Source organism: Silurus aristotelis (assembly GCF_946808225.1).
Source record: "Silurus aristotelis genome assembly, chromosome: 28".
In the NCBI taxonomy this organism is placed as follows: Eukaryota; Metazoa; Chordata; class Actinopteri; order Siluriformes; family Siluridae; genus Silurus; species Silurus aristotelis.
Window position 1 is genome coordinate 722510 of NC_139601.1, and position 16688 is coordinate 739197.

Below are 16688 nucleotides of genomic sequence, written 5' to 3' on the forward strand. Positions count from 1 at the left end.
TCATCTTAAATTCCAGGGAATCCATCTATTCCATCCAATACAACATCCGCTCATTCATGAATGTGAAACACTGGCCATGGATGAAGTTGTACTTCAAGATCAAGCCTCTTCTCAAGACTGCAGAGACTGAGAAAGAAATGGCATCCATGAAGGAGAACTTTGAGAAAATGAAGGAGGACTTGGCAAAAGCACTGGCTAGGAAGAAAGAGCTTGAAGAGAAGATGGTTTCTCTGCAACAGGAGAAAAATGACCTGCAACTAGCAGTAGCCTCTGTAAGTTTCTTCAAAAAAAGTTATTAGAAAAGTTCATTTCTAATAAAATTGGAATTTATTATAATAAAAACCCACATTAACAGGAATCAGAGAGCCTTTCTGATGCTGAGGAAAGATGTGAGGGACTCATCAAAAGCAAGATCCAGCTTGAAGCTAAGCTCAAGGAGACAAATGAGAGACTGGAGGACGAGGAGGAAATCAATGCTGAGCTGACTGCCAAGAAGAGGAAACTGGAGGATGAGTGCTCTGAGCTGAAGAAGGACATTGATGACCTGGAGCTCACCTTGGCCAAAGTGGAGAAGGAGAAACATGCCACCGAGAACAAGGTTTGTGTGTTGCACTATAAATTAACAGATGCTACACACTGTACTATTGATACAGTCACTAAATCCAGACTGTGACTATGGTTAGATGCTTTACACGCCACTGTTGTGGATCTGAGTGATAGTAATTGAGATTAGGAAATTACTTACTAAAGATAAGAAAGTGCTACTCTTATCTTCCACAAGAAACATGTAGGTAATGATTACAGAAAACATATATTTAATAAAAAAGTAATACAAGTATACAGGTAGTAATATGGTCATCTGAAATTATTTCACACAGGTCAAGAACCTGACTGAAGAGATGGCATCTCTGGATGAGAACATTGCCAAGCTCACTAAGGAGAAGAAAGCCCTCCAAGAGGCACACCAGCAGACTCTGGATGATCTCCAGGCAGAGGAAGACAAAGTCAACACTCTGACCAAATCCAAGACCAAGCTTGAACAACAAGTTGATGATGTAAATATCCATACTGTAATTCATAAAGGGTTCAGCAGTTATGATTATCAGGTGTTTTAATAAGATGCATTATCAAATTTAGCTTGAAGGTTCTCTAGAACAAGAGAAGAAGCTGCGTATGGACCTTGAGAGAGCCAAGAGAAAGCTTGAAGGTGACTTGAAACTGGCCCAAGAGTCCATAATGGACCTGGAGAACGAAAAGCAGCAGTCTGATGAGAAGATCAAGAAGTGAGTGGGTCTTACAATGATAAAGCAACAAATACAAATCTGTTTATAAAAATATTTACATGTTACTTTTCCCATTTCATCAAAACAGGAAGGACTTTGAAACAAGTCAACTTCTGAGCAAGATTGAAGATGAACAGACCCTGGGTGCCCAGCTTCAGAAAAAGATTAAAGAGCTCCAGGTACTTCTTTTGTGAGAAACAATAATATTCAGGCTTGTAGAGGAAACTTCAAATGTCTAAAATAAAATAAAAAATCCTGATTTCAGGCTCGCATTGAAGAGCTGGAGGAAGAAATCGAGGCTGAGCGTGCAGCTCGTGCTAAAGTTGAGAAGCAGAGAGCTGATCTCTCCAGGGAACTTGAGGAGATCAGTGAGAGGCTGGAGGAAGCTGGAGGTGCCACCGCTGCTCAGATTGAGATGAACAAGAAGCGCGAGGCCGAGTTCCAGAAACTGCGTCGTGATCTGGAAGAATCCACTCTGCAGCATGAAGCTACAGCTGCTGCACTCCGCAAGAAACAAGCTGACAGCGTTGCTGAGCTCGGAGAGCAGATCGACAACCTTCAGCGTGTCAAACAGAAGCTGGAGAAGGAGAAGAGTGAATATAAAATGGAGATCGATGATCTCTCCAGTAACATGGAAGCTGTGGCCAAATCAAAGGTATTTGACAATAAAATCTCATCATCCTGTTTAACTTCATCTATAGCCTGAAGTGTCTTAAGGTTCTGAGTCAACAACAATCGGAGATACATTCACAGGCAGAAAGGACGTGTTTTACTACATTTAAATATATCTGCATTATATACGTACGCTTCTCTTTCCAGGCTAACCTAGAAAAGATGTGCCGCACCGTAGAGGACCAGCTGAGTGAACTCAAAGCTAAGAATGATGAACATGTTCGTCAACTCAATGACATCAGCACACAAAAAGCCCGCCTTCAGACTGAGAATGGTACGTAAAATCGCGATAAAGCGGAGAATCCTGAAATCACACGATCAGTTTTAGTAACATGATTCACACTCCTGTTAAAGGTGAATTCAGCCGTCAGCTGGAGGAGAAAGAAGCACTTGTTTCTCAGCTGACTAGAGGAAAACAAGCTTACACTCAGCAGATCGAGGAACTCAAAAGACATATCGAGGAGGAAGTCAAGGTGAAACACACAGTTTATTGCAACTCTGACAAATGGTATAATAAGAACAATATGAACACTAACAAATATATATATATATATATATATATATATATATATATAAAACACATTTTACTTCTAGGCAAAGAACGCTCTGGCTCATGCTGTCCAATCAGCTCGTCACGACTGTGATCTTCTCAGAGAGCAGTTTGAGGAAGAGCAGGAGGCCAAGGCTGAGCTTCAGCGTTCAATGTCAAAGGCCAACAGTGAGGTGGCTCAATGGAGAACCAAATATGAGACTGATGCCATTCAGCGTACAGAGGAGCTTGAGGAGGCCAAGTAAAAACACATAAGACATGGTTTTATGGAAAAATGATGCCCTTACACATTATCAGTGATGCAAACCAAACTTTGTTATCCACCTAGAAAAAAGCTTGCTCAGCGCCTCCAAGAGGCTGAGGAAACCATTGAAGCAGTGAACTCCAAATGTGCTTCTCTGGAGAAGACCAAGCAGAGACTGCAGGGTGAAGTGGAGGACCTCATGATTGATGTTGAGCGATCCAACGCCCTGGCTGCTAACCTCGACAAGAAACAGAGGAACTTTGACAAGGTCTACAATCAGTCACCTGAATGTCGTGTACAAGACAATGCTGATCTGTACAAGTAGCATAGCATGTAACTGTCATCCATATTTTCAGGTCTTGGCAGAATGGAAGCAGAAGTTTGAGGAAGGTCAGGCTGAACTGGAGGGAGCTCTGAAAGAAGCTCGTTCTCTCAGTACTGAACTCTTTAAGATGAAGAACTCATATGAAGAAGCTCTTGATCATCTCGAGACCCTGAAGAGAGAGAACAAGAATCTGCAGCGTATGTAACCCAAACAAAACTGCATTTTCTACTACTTACTGAATTTTACTAAAGCACAAGTATCCAAAAACATTCACCTGGAAATGTTTCTTCTGCAGATGAGATCTCTGACTTGACTGAACAGATTGGAGAGACCGGAAAGACCATTCATGAGCTGGAGAAGGCAAAGAAGACGGTGGAAACTGAGAAATCAGAAATCCAGACTGCTCTTGAGGAAGCTGAGGTTACTATACATAACTGCAACAAGTAGACATAAAGTACAACTGGATCTGCATCATATTGAACATTAAACATATTTTTCAGGGTACACTTGAACATGAAGAGTCCAAGATCCTTCGTGTCCAGCTTGAGCTCAACCAGGTTAAGAGTGAAATAGACAGGAAACTGGCTGAGAAAGATGAGGAGATGGAGCAGATCAAGAGAAACAGCCAGAGGGTGATTGAGTCCATGCAGACTACTCTGGACTCTGAAGTTAGGAGCAGGAATGATGCTTTGAGGGTCAAGAAGAAGATGGAGGGTGATCTGAATGAGATGGAGATTCAGCTGAGCCATGCCAACCGCCAGGCAGCTGAAGCCCAGAAACAGCTCAGGAATGTCCAAGGACAGCTCAAGGTCTGCCTTAACTTTTATTTTTATTTAGAAGTTTTCTTTTGTTTCATATGATAAATGTAGTCAAAGTGATATCCACTGTCACACCAGGATGCCCAACTGCACCTTGATGAGGCTGTCAGAGGACAAGAAGAAATGAAGGAGCAGGTGGCCATGGTGGAGCGCAGGAATAACCTGATGCTGGCAGAGATTGAGGAACTGAGAGTTGCACTGGAGCAGACAGAAAGAGGCCGCAAAGTGGCTGAACAGGAGCTGGTTGATGCCAGTGAGCGTGTGGCACTGCTGCACTCTCAGGTTTGTTTCTACAACAATTTTGGTGCCAATTTTACATTTTATGTACAATTATCCTAATGTTCTATTTTATTTTTTAAACAACAGAACACCAATCTAATCAACACCAAGAAGAAGCTCGAGGGTGATCTGGTGCAGGTACAAGGTGAGGTGGATGATACCATCCAGGAGGCCAGGAATGCTGAGGAGAAAGCCAAGAAGGCCATCACAGATGTGAGTGTTCATAAATACTTTTCACCAATGTCCTTTACAAATGCTTGAAATGTAATCCTGACACGTTTATGACCCACTCGATAGGCTGCTATGATGGCTGAAGAGCTAAAGAAAGAGCAGGATACCAGTTCTCACCTGGAGAGGATGAAGAAAAACCTTGAGATTACCGTCAAAGATCTGCAGCACCGTCTGGATGAAGCTGAGAATCTTGCCATGAAGGGTGGAAAGAAGCAGCTCCAGAAACTGGAATCCAGGGTAAGTTGCAGTATTTAAACCAGTAAAGAAAAGCGTGAATATATTTGTTAGAAAGTTTTCTATAAATGTAAGGTCTGATCTAGGTGCGTGAACTGGAGAGTGAGGTCGAAGCCGAGCAGAGACGTGGTGTTGAAGCCGTTAAAGGAGTCCGTAAATATGAGAGGAAAGTGAAGGAACTCACCTACCAGGTACATAATATGTTTATCACCATACAGTCCATGTGAAGAAAAACAATGAAACTAAACAAATCCTGAATAAACATCAACTACTGCAGACTGAGGAGGATAAGAAGAACGTGAATAGACTGCAGGACCTTGTGGATAAACTGCAGCTGAAAGTAAAGGCCTACAAGAGGCAGGCTGAGGAAGCTGTAAGTGTGTCTCTATGTACTGATATACATGCTGATATTGTACTTACAGCAACACTAAAGTGAATAATGCTTATTAATCACAGGAGGAGCAGGCAAACACTCACCTGTCCAGGTACAGGAAAGTCCAGCATGAGATGGAAGAAGCTCAGGAGCGTGCTGACATTGCTGAATCCCAGGTCAACAAGCTGAGAACCAAGAGCAGAGATGTTGGAAAGGTATGTAGTTAGTTCAATCTTAATTTTCACATTTTTGTTATTCTGCATTTATAATGAGAAAAGGTATTTATATTGTATTTATATAACTCAATGTTTTTTTTTTAATAATTTTAGAGCAAGGAGTTGGCTGAATAAAGGATGAAGACAGGACAAGATAAGACAAGACAACAATCATATAATATGCCATTGTTTTTGTCTTTGCTTAAACTTTAATAAATTCTGTAAACTTGATATACTTGATATCAGCTGCTTTATTCAGTTCCAAAACCATTCATAATTTTTAAACACAAACTTTCACTTATATAAAACTCAGGTCATGTGACTCAGTCATGTTTCTAAATCAACTGCTCATTTCGAAGGAACTGGTGGCCACAGCCTAAAATTCAGATTACAATAAAATAAAATCCATGATAAAATGAAACCAAGACTGAACTCCTGAATGCTGAAGCTTATATAAAAATAAATTAGCCACAGCTCATCAACCTGGTCAATCCCATTTCTACTGTGAACTGGGTGATGAGAGCATCATGCTGGACAGGAATTTACAGCTGAATGTACTAAAGTATTTTTGTGGAAAACCTGCTCAGGAGAGTCCAGGGTCATAAAGTACAAGTTGACATAAAGTTGACAATCCCTTGAAATTTTTTTAGGTTAAGAACCCCTTAAGCGATAGAGACATGGGGCAGGGACCCCCTGACACAAAATGTGAAAATCGCCAAAGATATGAATCGAAAAAAAATCATATGACGCTAGATATATTACAACCCGAATAAAAACTTAAAGACTTATATTTTATAATGAGACAATATTTTATTTACAACAGAACATAGAGAACATAAATGTTAAAAACTGAGAAATTCTAGACTTTTATGCACAAAATAAGATCATTTCAAATGTTGACGCCTGCTGAAAAAAGAGCTGAAAAAGCCAGACATTTTGAAAATATTCAGCTGGAAGAACATCTAGCAACTAATGAAGTTAATTGACATCAGGTTTGTTACATGATTAGCTGTTTTTATAGTAAAATAATTGTGGAATACTTTAAATTGCAAATGGTTTGCAATTCTCATCATCTAAAGTACATAACATCATCAAAAGGTTCAGAGAGACTGGAGAAATCTTGGTGCGTAAGGGACGAGGCCAAAGACCTTTTATTGAATGCCAGGCTAAAGAGGGGGGGACCTTCCAGCATGTTCTCACCGTTTAGTTTAAAAGTCAGCATCTCTGATGGTATGGGGTATATAATACAGTGCATACAATATGGGCAGCTTGCATGTTTTGGAAGGCACAATGAATGCTGAAATGTATATAGAGGTTTTAGAACAACATATGCTCCCCTCCAGATGACATCTATTTCAGGGAAAGCCTTATTTCAGCAGGACAATGCAAAACGACATACTGCAGCTATTACAACAGCATGGCTTCAGAGTAGAAGAGTCTGAATGCTGAATTGGTCTGCATGCAGTCCAGATCTTTCACCTACAGTATAGAGAACATTTGGCACATCATTAAAGAAAAATATGCCAAAGATGACTACGAACTCTTCAGCAGCTGAAAACCGCTATCAAGCATGAATGGGACCAAATTCCAAAAGCAAAACTCCAGAAAATCCTAACCTCAATGCCCAGACATCTTCAAACTGTTTGGAAAAGAAGATTAGATGCTACACCATGGTAAACGTGCCCCCTGTGCCAACTTTTTTGAGACCTGTAGCAGGCATCAAATTTGATATGAGCTAATTTTGTATAAAAGTGTAAAATGTCCCAGTTTAAACATGTTCTCTATGTTCTATTGTGAATAAAATATTGGCTCATGTGATTTGAAATTCTTATATTTTACCCAAATTTCAAAAACATCTAATTTCCGGAATTCGAGTTGTATATTAAGAACTATGTTGTTGTTGTACATATTTATTGTCTGTATATTTACATATATTTTAAAATCTTTGGAAATATATATGCATCATAAACATATATTTTGCAATCTATTAAAAAAAAATGACAACTGTAAACACCCTAATAAACTGTGATTTAGTTTCGCTTAGTTCATACATCAGGTGAACTATTATACATTTACATTAACCTCAGATTTAAGTTTATTAGAACTTAACATTTAATTTTACTGTCAGGTGGACCATTATACATTAACTTGAACCTCAGCTTTAATAGAACATTAAAGTAATAATTACAATATTATTTAAATTTATTATTTTATCTTTGATGTTTTTACCCATGTTTATTTGCATTATCTGCAGTACCACAAAGGACCCTCTAGTTGCATGAAGATCCATGTCTTAGGGAATCAAAGACAGAGTAGTTCAAACTCATTACACATACCTGAAGAGAAGTATGTATGTATATATATATATATATATATATATATATATATATATATATATATATATATATATATATATATATATATATCTGAAACTACTGAATAATATATTCACATGCAAATTTTATCCAATGAGAAAACAGCAAAAGTGGTCAAACATAATAAAATGGAAATATATTCACATTAGAAACATTTAATCATGCATGATGTAACAAAAGTGAGTATTATAAAAAACATTTATGAAGTTTTATGTTTCTTTAGCCATTCCAGGAACATGTCACTTAGGATTACTTAATTACCTCATACTTGTCTAAACTTGAGAAAAGGTCGTTTAATAAATTTACAAATCACTTCATATTAGTTGTTTTGGATTTATAGTGTGAATGAGAATGATTCAATTATCCATCAACAATAGCGACTCTGACATTATGACCTTCAACTGATCCTCAAGATATAAAAGATCTCTGGATTGCCAGAGTGGAGAACAGGAATAACCCAATGCTGGCAGAGACTGAGGAAATGAGGCCAAACAGGAGCTGCTTGATGCCAGACAGCATGTGGAAATGCTGCACAAGGTTACTTAGGTCGGCTCTGAAACATGCCATTATGTCACTGCTTGGTAAATGATCCTGATGACCTTCTTGATTTACTTTTCTACATTATAATTATACGAAAAAAGGAATTGGCATTTGCTATATATGTATAGTACATCTTTTAGGAGTCTGGTAACCAGTCTAACAATAGACTTAATTTTCAAGAGGAATTATTATTATTATAATGCTGTACCTGATATTTCTTACAACAAATGTAACATTCACACACCGAGTTACAGAGCAACATATTTTCTAGCCTCCAGAGAACAAAATTCTTAAAAATTACGAATACATTTTAAAAGATTGTTATCATAGTACATATTAAATATGGTGTCCAATTTAAATATATTATAATCAATCATTAAAAACAATAAATGTAAAAAATAATAATAATAATAAAATAAAATTATAAAGGCTGTGTTAACAGAGTGAATACATTTTAAATCTAAGATATGCATGAAAACTGCCATGTTAAAAAAAAAAAAAAAAAAAAGTATTTAAAATTAAGTGAATCATAAGTTTATAAGAACAAAAGAAATGTCAGCACTTACCTGTTGAAATTATTCTACTTACCTGCAATTTTTTTGGTCCTAGTTGAAGAGACAGTGATGATCAACGCATCAATGTTCAGAACCACAAGCTGGAAAAGTGAAAAGATGAAGCACAATATAAATGCAATACCAATAACACTAAACATTTCTACTCAAAGCAAAACTTTCCAAACGCAACATTTGAAGCAACAATACGCTACAAGTATAGAAGATGTCTTTCATATCAAAGTTGCACTCAGAGTGCATCACCACCACCCAACCCAAAACAAGAAGAAAAAAAAAAATCTGCTTGGCCTCTAAAAATAAATAAGGCGAATACTGTGATGCCACAGCTGCAGTGTGTAGCAGAGATGTTCCATTCACGTGAATTAAGACAGGAATTTTGAATAGTCATTTGGCACCCAGTGAGTCATCATGGAGACATTTCAGTGCTCTAAGTGATCTTTTAACACCATTATTTGCAAATTCCACAGATCTCTTCGCACAAGTATTTGTAAAATACAAACCTGTAAACCAATTGTTCCATTTTCTGCACAATTAAAAACCAAGGTGTTTAACAAAATTTCAGTATTTAATACATACATGTATGTATAATATATGCGTTTAAAAATGTGTTTACAATTTTTTAAATATGATTTTAGCTAAATAAATATTTTGTTAATCAAATTAAAACTACAAAGGTACAAAGACTAATATGGTTTTCTCTATCTGCAGTGAACCGTAATAAGAAGGTGAAGCTGAGATAATTTTATCAATCATCAACTTCTGAACAAGTGTATAGTAAATATCTGTCAAGTGCGTATTTTCTGCCATTTAATACCACGTTGGAATATGGTATTGGAAAGATCTTTGAATTTCTATGTATTTAATATTTCACTCTTAAATATAGTGCGGTGAGTTAGCAATAACTGTGAGTGTGAATGTCTCATCCAGGGTGTGTTAGAATCTCACCCTGAGTGCTCTTGGGACATATACTGTAACAATAAAACGGTTAGTGAAAATAAATAAACAAATATACAATAAAATTTTTGTTGTGTGTGTGTATGTACTTTGTCTGCACATCTTGCATGTGACTAGTACAAAATATTTAAACCATAAAAAGATCACTCTGTCTCTGCAACAGAATGCCAGAACAGAACAAAAACTGATCTTAACAATCTTATGTGCTAAACTCATTAAAAAGCATAGTCTTTGAGTTAATTATTCTAAGATTCAAATGTAAAAATAACAGTGTCTGAAGATTTTACATGAATTTGCAAGTGGCCGTCACACATCCATCATATTTAAAATTTTAAACACTTTTACTACACACATCCAACTAAAGAGCAGATTTTAACTGAATCAGAATTTAACATGTAACAAAACCAAACACTGCAACAGTCAATACACATAATACAGGTAGTCCACGAATTATAATGAAGATGCATTCTGATGACCCCATTATAAATTAAAATATGGGGTGTAGTAAACTCTAATTTGTTAATAAATGAACAAATTACAGTACATAATTTAGCAAAACAGAGCAATCTACAGTATACGTAAGAGGCAGCAGGAACGTGAACCAGCGCTGGTCCACGGTGGAGCATGTGTTGCTACATTTTCCTGCCACGTGAAACTTTAAATACTATTACAATTTTGAAGCATCGCTAAATACTAATTTGTAACATTGTAACTCAGACATTTGATGTCTACTCAAGAAAGAAATACATCAGGCCTTCAAGGTCAGAGTTTATGAGTGTCTTAAATCTTACTGCTAATCATATTTAAATCATGTTCTTACAATTCTTTTAGATTATATTATCTAAAATCTAAAAGATTATAGATAATAAATCAATACTTAACCCAATAATATATCAGTACTAAGTCCAAATTAAACATTTCTGAAAAAAACGAAAAAATTTAAACAGTGATGCACCTGATTCACCCTGACAGATGTTCTCAATCCCCATGTCAGGCCAGAAGCATTATACACAAACAGATTGTAATCTGTAAAAAGCACTAAGCAAATAAACAAAATAAGAAAAACATGCCTTTAAACAAGTGTACAGTAAGTAATTGATCAGCAAGTTCAGAACAATGTTGCAATATTCTTGCTTTTGCTATTATTATAGATGACACAGGAGACCCAAACCAAAGAATGTGAATCCCAGTAAATTCTTGACAAATTCACATAAATCTGTCGTTAAATGTTATTATTATGTTGCTCTTTGTAATCCATTGGCAGGGCATTTAGGTCAGAACAAAACACTAAGCTACCTCATGGACCATTTTATTGGCCAGGCATTTGTGGCTATCTCTGAAGATGTGTGGCATATCAGCTTTGTAAATGTAAATGTAAGCTTATATTTATACATTAGTTACAAACTTGTTTTATAATTTCAGAAAGCATCCACTAGTAATCTGGTACAATGTCTAATAATCTCCACAAATCCAGTCTGCTTTACTGTTTAGATTATTCAAAGAAATAATACAAATGACCATATGTCTGTGACCAGAAGCCTTTACTCTGAAACTATTACCTGTAATATTGTAATATTTTACACTGAATAAACATAACCTAGTTAAATTTGAACTTAACCAGGACTTACTCAGAGACTGACAAAAAGCATCTGGAAAAGTTTAAGGGAGTCTGGCTAAACTGTTTTATACACACTTCAGAAGGGGATTAAAATTCCTAAGTCCTGAGACCATGGCTGAATTAGTTTCTACAGTCACATTAAATTCTAAAAAGGTTAAACTAAGATAGGGTTACAGAAATTAAAATTATGCATCCAGTGCATCACAAGCACAACAACCTCTGAACTTTTACTGCTTAGTAAATATCTGGCAAGACATTTACTGTCATTTAATACATGTTAGAATATGGTATTGGAAAAAGATATTTGGATTTCCCTGTACCTCACCCCAAATGACCTTGGTTAGATATAAATTAACAGTTAATCAAGAAAAATTAATGAACTTCGTTTCTAGTACTTTGTTGGCATATCTAAAATATACTGACATTTTCAGCATTTCATTAGAATACATAAGGAGAAAGTCTTATAAATAATAATACATTATGCTTCAGTTTTTAGATTTTAAAATAAGAATTAAATCGTTTTGGCAGTTTATAAAGGTCTCATGATATTGACAGTTTCCAAAGAGGACTAATGCATGTGCCTTGTAAAAATATTTATAACATAAAAAGATCACTCTGTCCCTGCATGAGAACACCGGTCATAAACCTGATCTTAGTAATCTTCAGTGCCAAACTCATTAAAAAGCATAGTCTTCAATTGACGTTAGATCATTTTAACATGGCATTCAAATGTAAAAATAACAGTGCCGGTAAGCTTTACTTGAAAATTCAAGTGGCGCACACACATACTTCGTATTGATCCTTTAAGTCTTTAAGAAAAACAATTTAACCTTGTGCACTGAAGTGTTAGATTTTTATTTTTATTGGACCAACTTGAGTATCCGATCAAAGATTTTTTATTATTTAGGTAAAATTGGGAAGGTAAAAAAAAAAAACTTTTACAAATATTAACAATGTATGAAACCAAGTACAGCAATAGTCATTCAACAGAAGACTAATATTTGATTATATAATATGATACACAAACACACATCACACGTGATGTTTACTTAGAGAAGAAATACATCAGGGCTGTATTCATGACCAAACTTGGCCGGTTGGATCTGCTGAGTGAACATTAATATCACTATATAAGACTGTCCTCAAAAGATTGAGCCTATCTCTTCCACCCTGCTAGGTGAGGGTTTAGGTTTGTCTTAAATCTACATGTAACTGTTAATTATTTTTAGTTTTCAAATTTCTTGGATAATGGTGTTTATTGATTTAATTATTTCTTCTACTTTTACAGAATCCAGCGAGTGCCGGTCCTTCTCTGCTCATTAGTTCTAAATTAGAAGTCAGCTAAGGTAAAACATTGCAAATATTATGTACATGAGAATGATATTAGGGCGTCCTTTTAAGGTTGTTAATTTATATTTAAAACAGTGCAAGAAAAATAAGTTTGTGAATACAAAAAAATGTATCTACATTTTAATAAAATCTAGAAAACTCACTATTGGTGTACAAATGTTATATGGCTAATCAGTACAATATGGGAAACATCAAGTCACATCATATCACAAGTGAGTATGCTATTCAAATTACAAGTATGGTTTGATTCCCCAGTAACACACCACCATGGGGGATGGAGAAATGGAGTGTTTTGGCCCTGCGGCCATCTTCCTCCGGAAGCCAGAAAGGGAGAGGCTTGAAGCTCAGACCAGGCCTTTTGATGCAAAATCAGCAGTTTTTGTGACCCATGCAACTGAGATATACGTCAAGGGTACACTGAAGAGTAAAGAGGGTGGCAAAGCCACTGTAGAAACTCAGGATGGAAAAGTAAGTGACAAGTATAAATCTAACTTTCCCTCAAATATAAAAAGCTGTGTAGCTGTGTTAATGTCACAGAGGGTGAAGGAAAATAATGTACCTTTATTTCACAGACTGTCACCGTTAAAGAAGATGAAATCTTTCCAATGAATCCTCCAAAGTTTGACAAAATTGAAGACATGGCCATGATGACTCACCTCAGTGAACCTTCTGTGCTGTACAACCTCAAGGAGCGTTACGCAGCATGGATGATCTATGTAAGAATCACCTAATACTGAATAACATGAAGAGTGTGCACTAACACATAATTAAAAATTTCTCTGGACACTTCTTCAGACCTACTCAGGGTTGTTCTGCGTCACTGTGAACCCCTACAAGTGGCTCCCAGTGTATGACACTGTTGTTGTGGTGGGATACAGAGGAAAAAAGAGAGTTGAAGCCCCACCTCACATCTTCTCCATCTCTGATAACGCCTATCAGTTCATGCACACTGGTATGATATTGTCAACCACTTTAAGGGTAATGGAATAAATGTTTATGGGAGGGGTATGTTCAAAGAGCACACAAGAATGTGTAGATAAATTAAGTTATGATTCTCTTTGTTCTTTTAGATCGTGAAAACCAGTCTATACTGATTACGTAAGTTCAAACTCATATCTGGATAATTTAATTTGCCGTGGTGTTCATTAAACTTGATATGAAGTACAGAGTAAACCCAATTATGTTCATTTTACTCCCAGTGGAGAATCTGGTGCAGGAAAGACTGTGAACACAAAACGTGTCATTCAGTACTTTGCAACAATCGCAGTGACTGGACAGAAAAAGGCAGAGCCTGCTGCTGGAAAAATGCAAGTAAGTGAAAAAATTTACTATATGCAAAATCTACATTTTTATCATTTGTCAAATATCTATTATAAACATCTGCTTCTGTGGCAAGGGCTCCTTGGAAGACCAAATTGTTGCAGCCAACCCACTGCTGGAGGCTTATGGTAATGCAAAGACCGTGAGGAATGACAATTCATCTCGTTTTGTAAGCATACAATAAAGCTAACACAATGAGCATGATAAAAAAAAAAAAACATAAAAGTACATTGCTTTAATCTTAAATGGTTTTAATTTCAGGGTAAATTCATCAGAATTCATTTTGGGCAAACCGGCAAGCTGGCCTCAGCTGATATTGAAACTTGTAAGATTTAGCTGACAATTCCAGCAAATTCCTTTTTTCTTTTGGCTTATGTGCATATGTAGTACATAAGCAATACTACATATTTTTGTAAAATCTGTGCATGTTCATGATTAATGTGTTACAAAACAATGAACAGATCTGCTGGAAAAGTCAAGAGTCACTTTCCAGCTGTCTGCTGAGAGGAGCTACCACATTTTCTACCAGCTCATGACTGGACACAAACCCGAGCTGCTTGGTAAGAAATCTCATGTACTGCAATGTTACTAAAATCCCTGCATGTTAGTTTAAAGAACAGATTTGTGTGAATGACAATGAATTATTTTATCCTTGTACAGAGGCACTGCTCATCACCACCAACCCTTATGATTACCCAATGATCAGCCAGGGTGAAATCACAGTCAAGAGCATTGATGATGTGGAGGAGTTCATTGCCACAGATGTAGGAAGAAATTATTATATAAATGTGTTTGTGTGTGTTAATTTGAAAGATAACATGACCAATCTCTTTTCTTCATCACACAGACTGCCATTGACATTCTTGGCTTCACTGCTGATGAGAAATTTAATATCTACAAGCTGACCGGTGCTGTGATGCATCATGGCAACATGAAGTTCAAGCAGAAGCAGAGAGAGGAACAGGCTGAGCCTGATGGCACAGAGGGTACATTTAAATAAATAAATAGTTTCATATAGAAGAAGTAACCTTCATCATGTAAAGAATGACATTGCTTTCTTGACATCAGTTGCTGATAAAATCGCGTACCTCATTGGACTGAACTCAGCTGACATGCTGAAAGCTTTGTGTTACCCCAGAGTCAAAGTAGGAAACGAGTTTGTGACCAAAGGCCAGACTGTACCACAGGTAACGTATTATAAGTGACTAAGAGAAAAAAGAATTAAAGTTTGAGTTTTCACAGAACGAATAAACAATTATGGATTATACTTTCAGGTGAACAATTCCGTGTCTGCCCTTTCTAAGTCCATCTATGAGAAAATGTTCTTGTGGATGGTCATTCGTATCAATGAGATGTTGGACACAAAGCAGCAAAGGCAGTACTTCATCGGTGTACTGGACATCGCTGGATTTGAGATCTTTGATGTAAATAAATGTTTTCCTCCATGATATGTGCTCTGATTGTTTGTGCAATACTTTGACAATGTCTAATCTATTGCTGAACTCCAACAGTACAACAGCTTGGAGCAGCTCTGCATTAACTTCACAAATGAGAAACTGCAACAGTTTTTCAACCACCACATGTTCGTGCTGGAACAAGAGGAGTACAAGAAAGAAGGTATCGAGTGGGAGTTCATTGACTTTGGTATGGACTTGGCAGCCTGCATTGAGCTTATTGAGAAGGTAAGTTATTGTGGTGTCAGTACAATTAATGTCATCAATAAAATAATCATACTTTCACCACTAAAACTCCAGTGAACTCTAATAAAAAATCTGTCACCAACAGCCAATGGGCATCTTCTCCATCCTTGAAGAGGAGTGCATGTTCCCCAAGGCTACAGACACGTCCTTCAAGAACAAACTTCATGACCAACACCTTGGCAAATGCAACGCCTTCCAGAAGCCAAAGCCTGGCAAAGGCAAAGCTGAGGCTCACTTCTCCCTGGTGCACTACGCCGGCACTGTGGACTACAACATTACCGGCTGGTTGGAAAAGAACAAGGATCCACTGAACGACTCTGTTGTACAGCTGTACCAGAAGTCCGCGAACAAACTGATGTGCCACCTTTATGCAGCCCATGCTGGTGATGGTAAGAGCAACATTTATAGATATAAACTATTACTGCTGATAAACTGCAGCTGAAATGTGCTGTTTCTAATATAAACTTGTACATATATAAAGCAAAGAATATTAATACACTTTAACTCTGATGTGCAGCTGATGCTGGTGCTGGAAAGAAGGCTGGCAAAAAGAAGGGTGGTTCCTTCCAGACAGTGTCTGCATTGTTTAGGGTAAATATTTCAGCTTTTTGGTGTAAAAATACAGAGCAAAATCTATGCAATGTCTGACTTATGATGTGTGACATCTACAGGAGAACTTGGGCAAGCTGATGAGCAACTTGAGGAGCACTCACCCTCACTTTGTGCGTTGCTTGATTCCAAATGAGTCCAAGACTCCAGGTAGGTTCTCTTCTTATTTTCCTACATTTATAATGAATAATTAAACAGCATCATATTTATGCACTGAACTGGAACCTCTAGGTTTGATGGAGAACTTCCTGGTCATCCACCAGTTGAGGTGTAATGGTGTGCTGGAGGGTATCAGAATCTGCAGAAAGGGATTCCCCAGCAGGATCCTCTATGGTGACTTTAAACAGAGGTCATCTGAATTCTACATATAATTAATTCTAATTGTAAAACACCTCAAAATACCTTCAGTTCTACACATGAGTTGTG

At 36.9% G+C, this 16688-nt stretch overlaps 1 protein-coding gene across 1 annotated transcript in view; it reads left to right on the forward strand.

Annotated features, from left to right (window-relative positions):
• LOC310722265 (uncharacterized protein) overlaps positions 1-16688 on the forward strand; it is a 29335-nt gene that overhangs the window by 6519 nt on the left and 6128 nt on the right. Inside the window, 39 exon segments of the mRNA XM_083534616.1 lie at positions 17-272; positions 356-598; positions 879-1055; positions 1138-1283; positions 1372-1462; positions 1549-1938; positions 2103-2229; positions 2310-2428; positions 2550-2746; positions 2834-3017; positions 3106-3271; positions 3370-3509; positions 3515-3889; positions 3891-3908; positions 3912-3954; positions 3957-4174; positions 4259-4384; positions 4469-4639; positions 4723-4827; positions 4914-5009; positions 5093-5224; positions 5339-5350; positions 12892-13101; positions 13206-13349; positions 13429-13585; positions 13704-13731; positions 13833-13958; positions 13960-14122; positions 14215-14278; positions 14415-14513; positions 14614-14717; positions 14801-14939; positions 15022-15140; positions 15228-15377; positions 15465-15635; positions 15739-16036; positions 16171-16244; positions 16325-16412; positions 16494-16611. Coding sequence (XP_083390742.1) covers positions 17-272; positions 356-598; positions 879-1055; positions 1138-1283; positions 1372-1462; positions 1549-1938; positions 2103-2229; positions 2310-2428; positions 2550-2746; positions 2834-3017; positions 3106-3271; positions 3370-3509; positions 3515-3889; positions 3891-3908; positions 3912-3954; positions 3957-4174; positions 4259-4384; positions 4469-4639; positions 4723-4827; positions 4914-5009; positions 5093-5224; positions 5339-5350; positions 12892-13101; positions 13206-13349; positions 13429-13585; positions 13704-13731; positions 13833-13958; positions 13960-14122; positions 14215-14278; positions 14415-14513; positions 14614-14717; positions 14801-14939; positions 15022-15140; positions 15228-15377; positions 15465-15635; positions 15739-16036; positions 16171-16244; positions 16325-16412; positions 16494-16611 — 5784 coding nt within the window.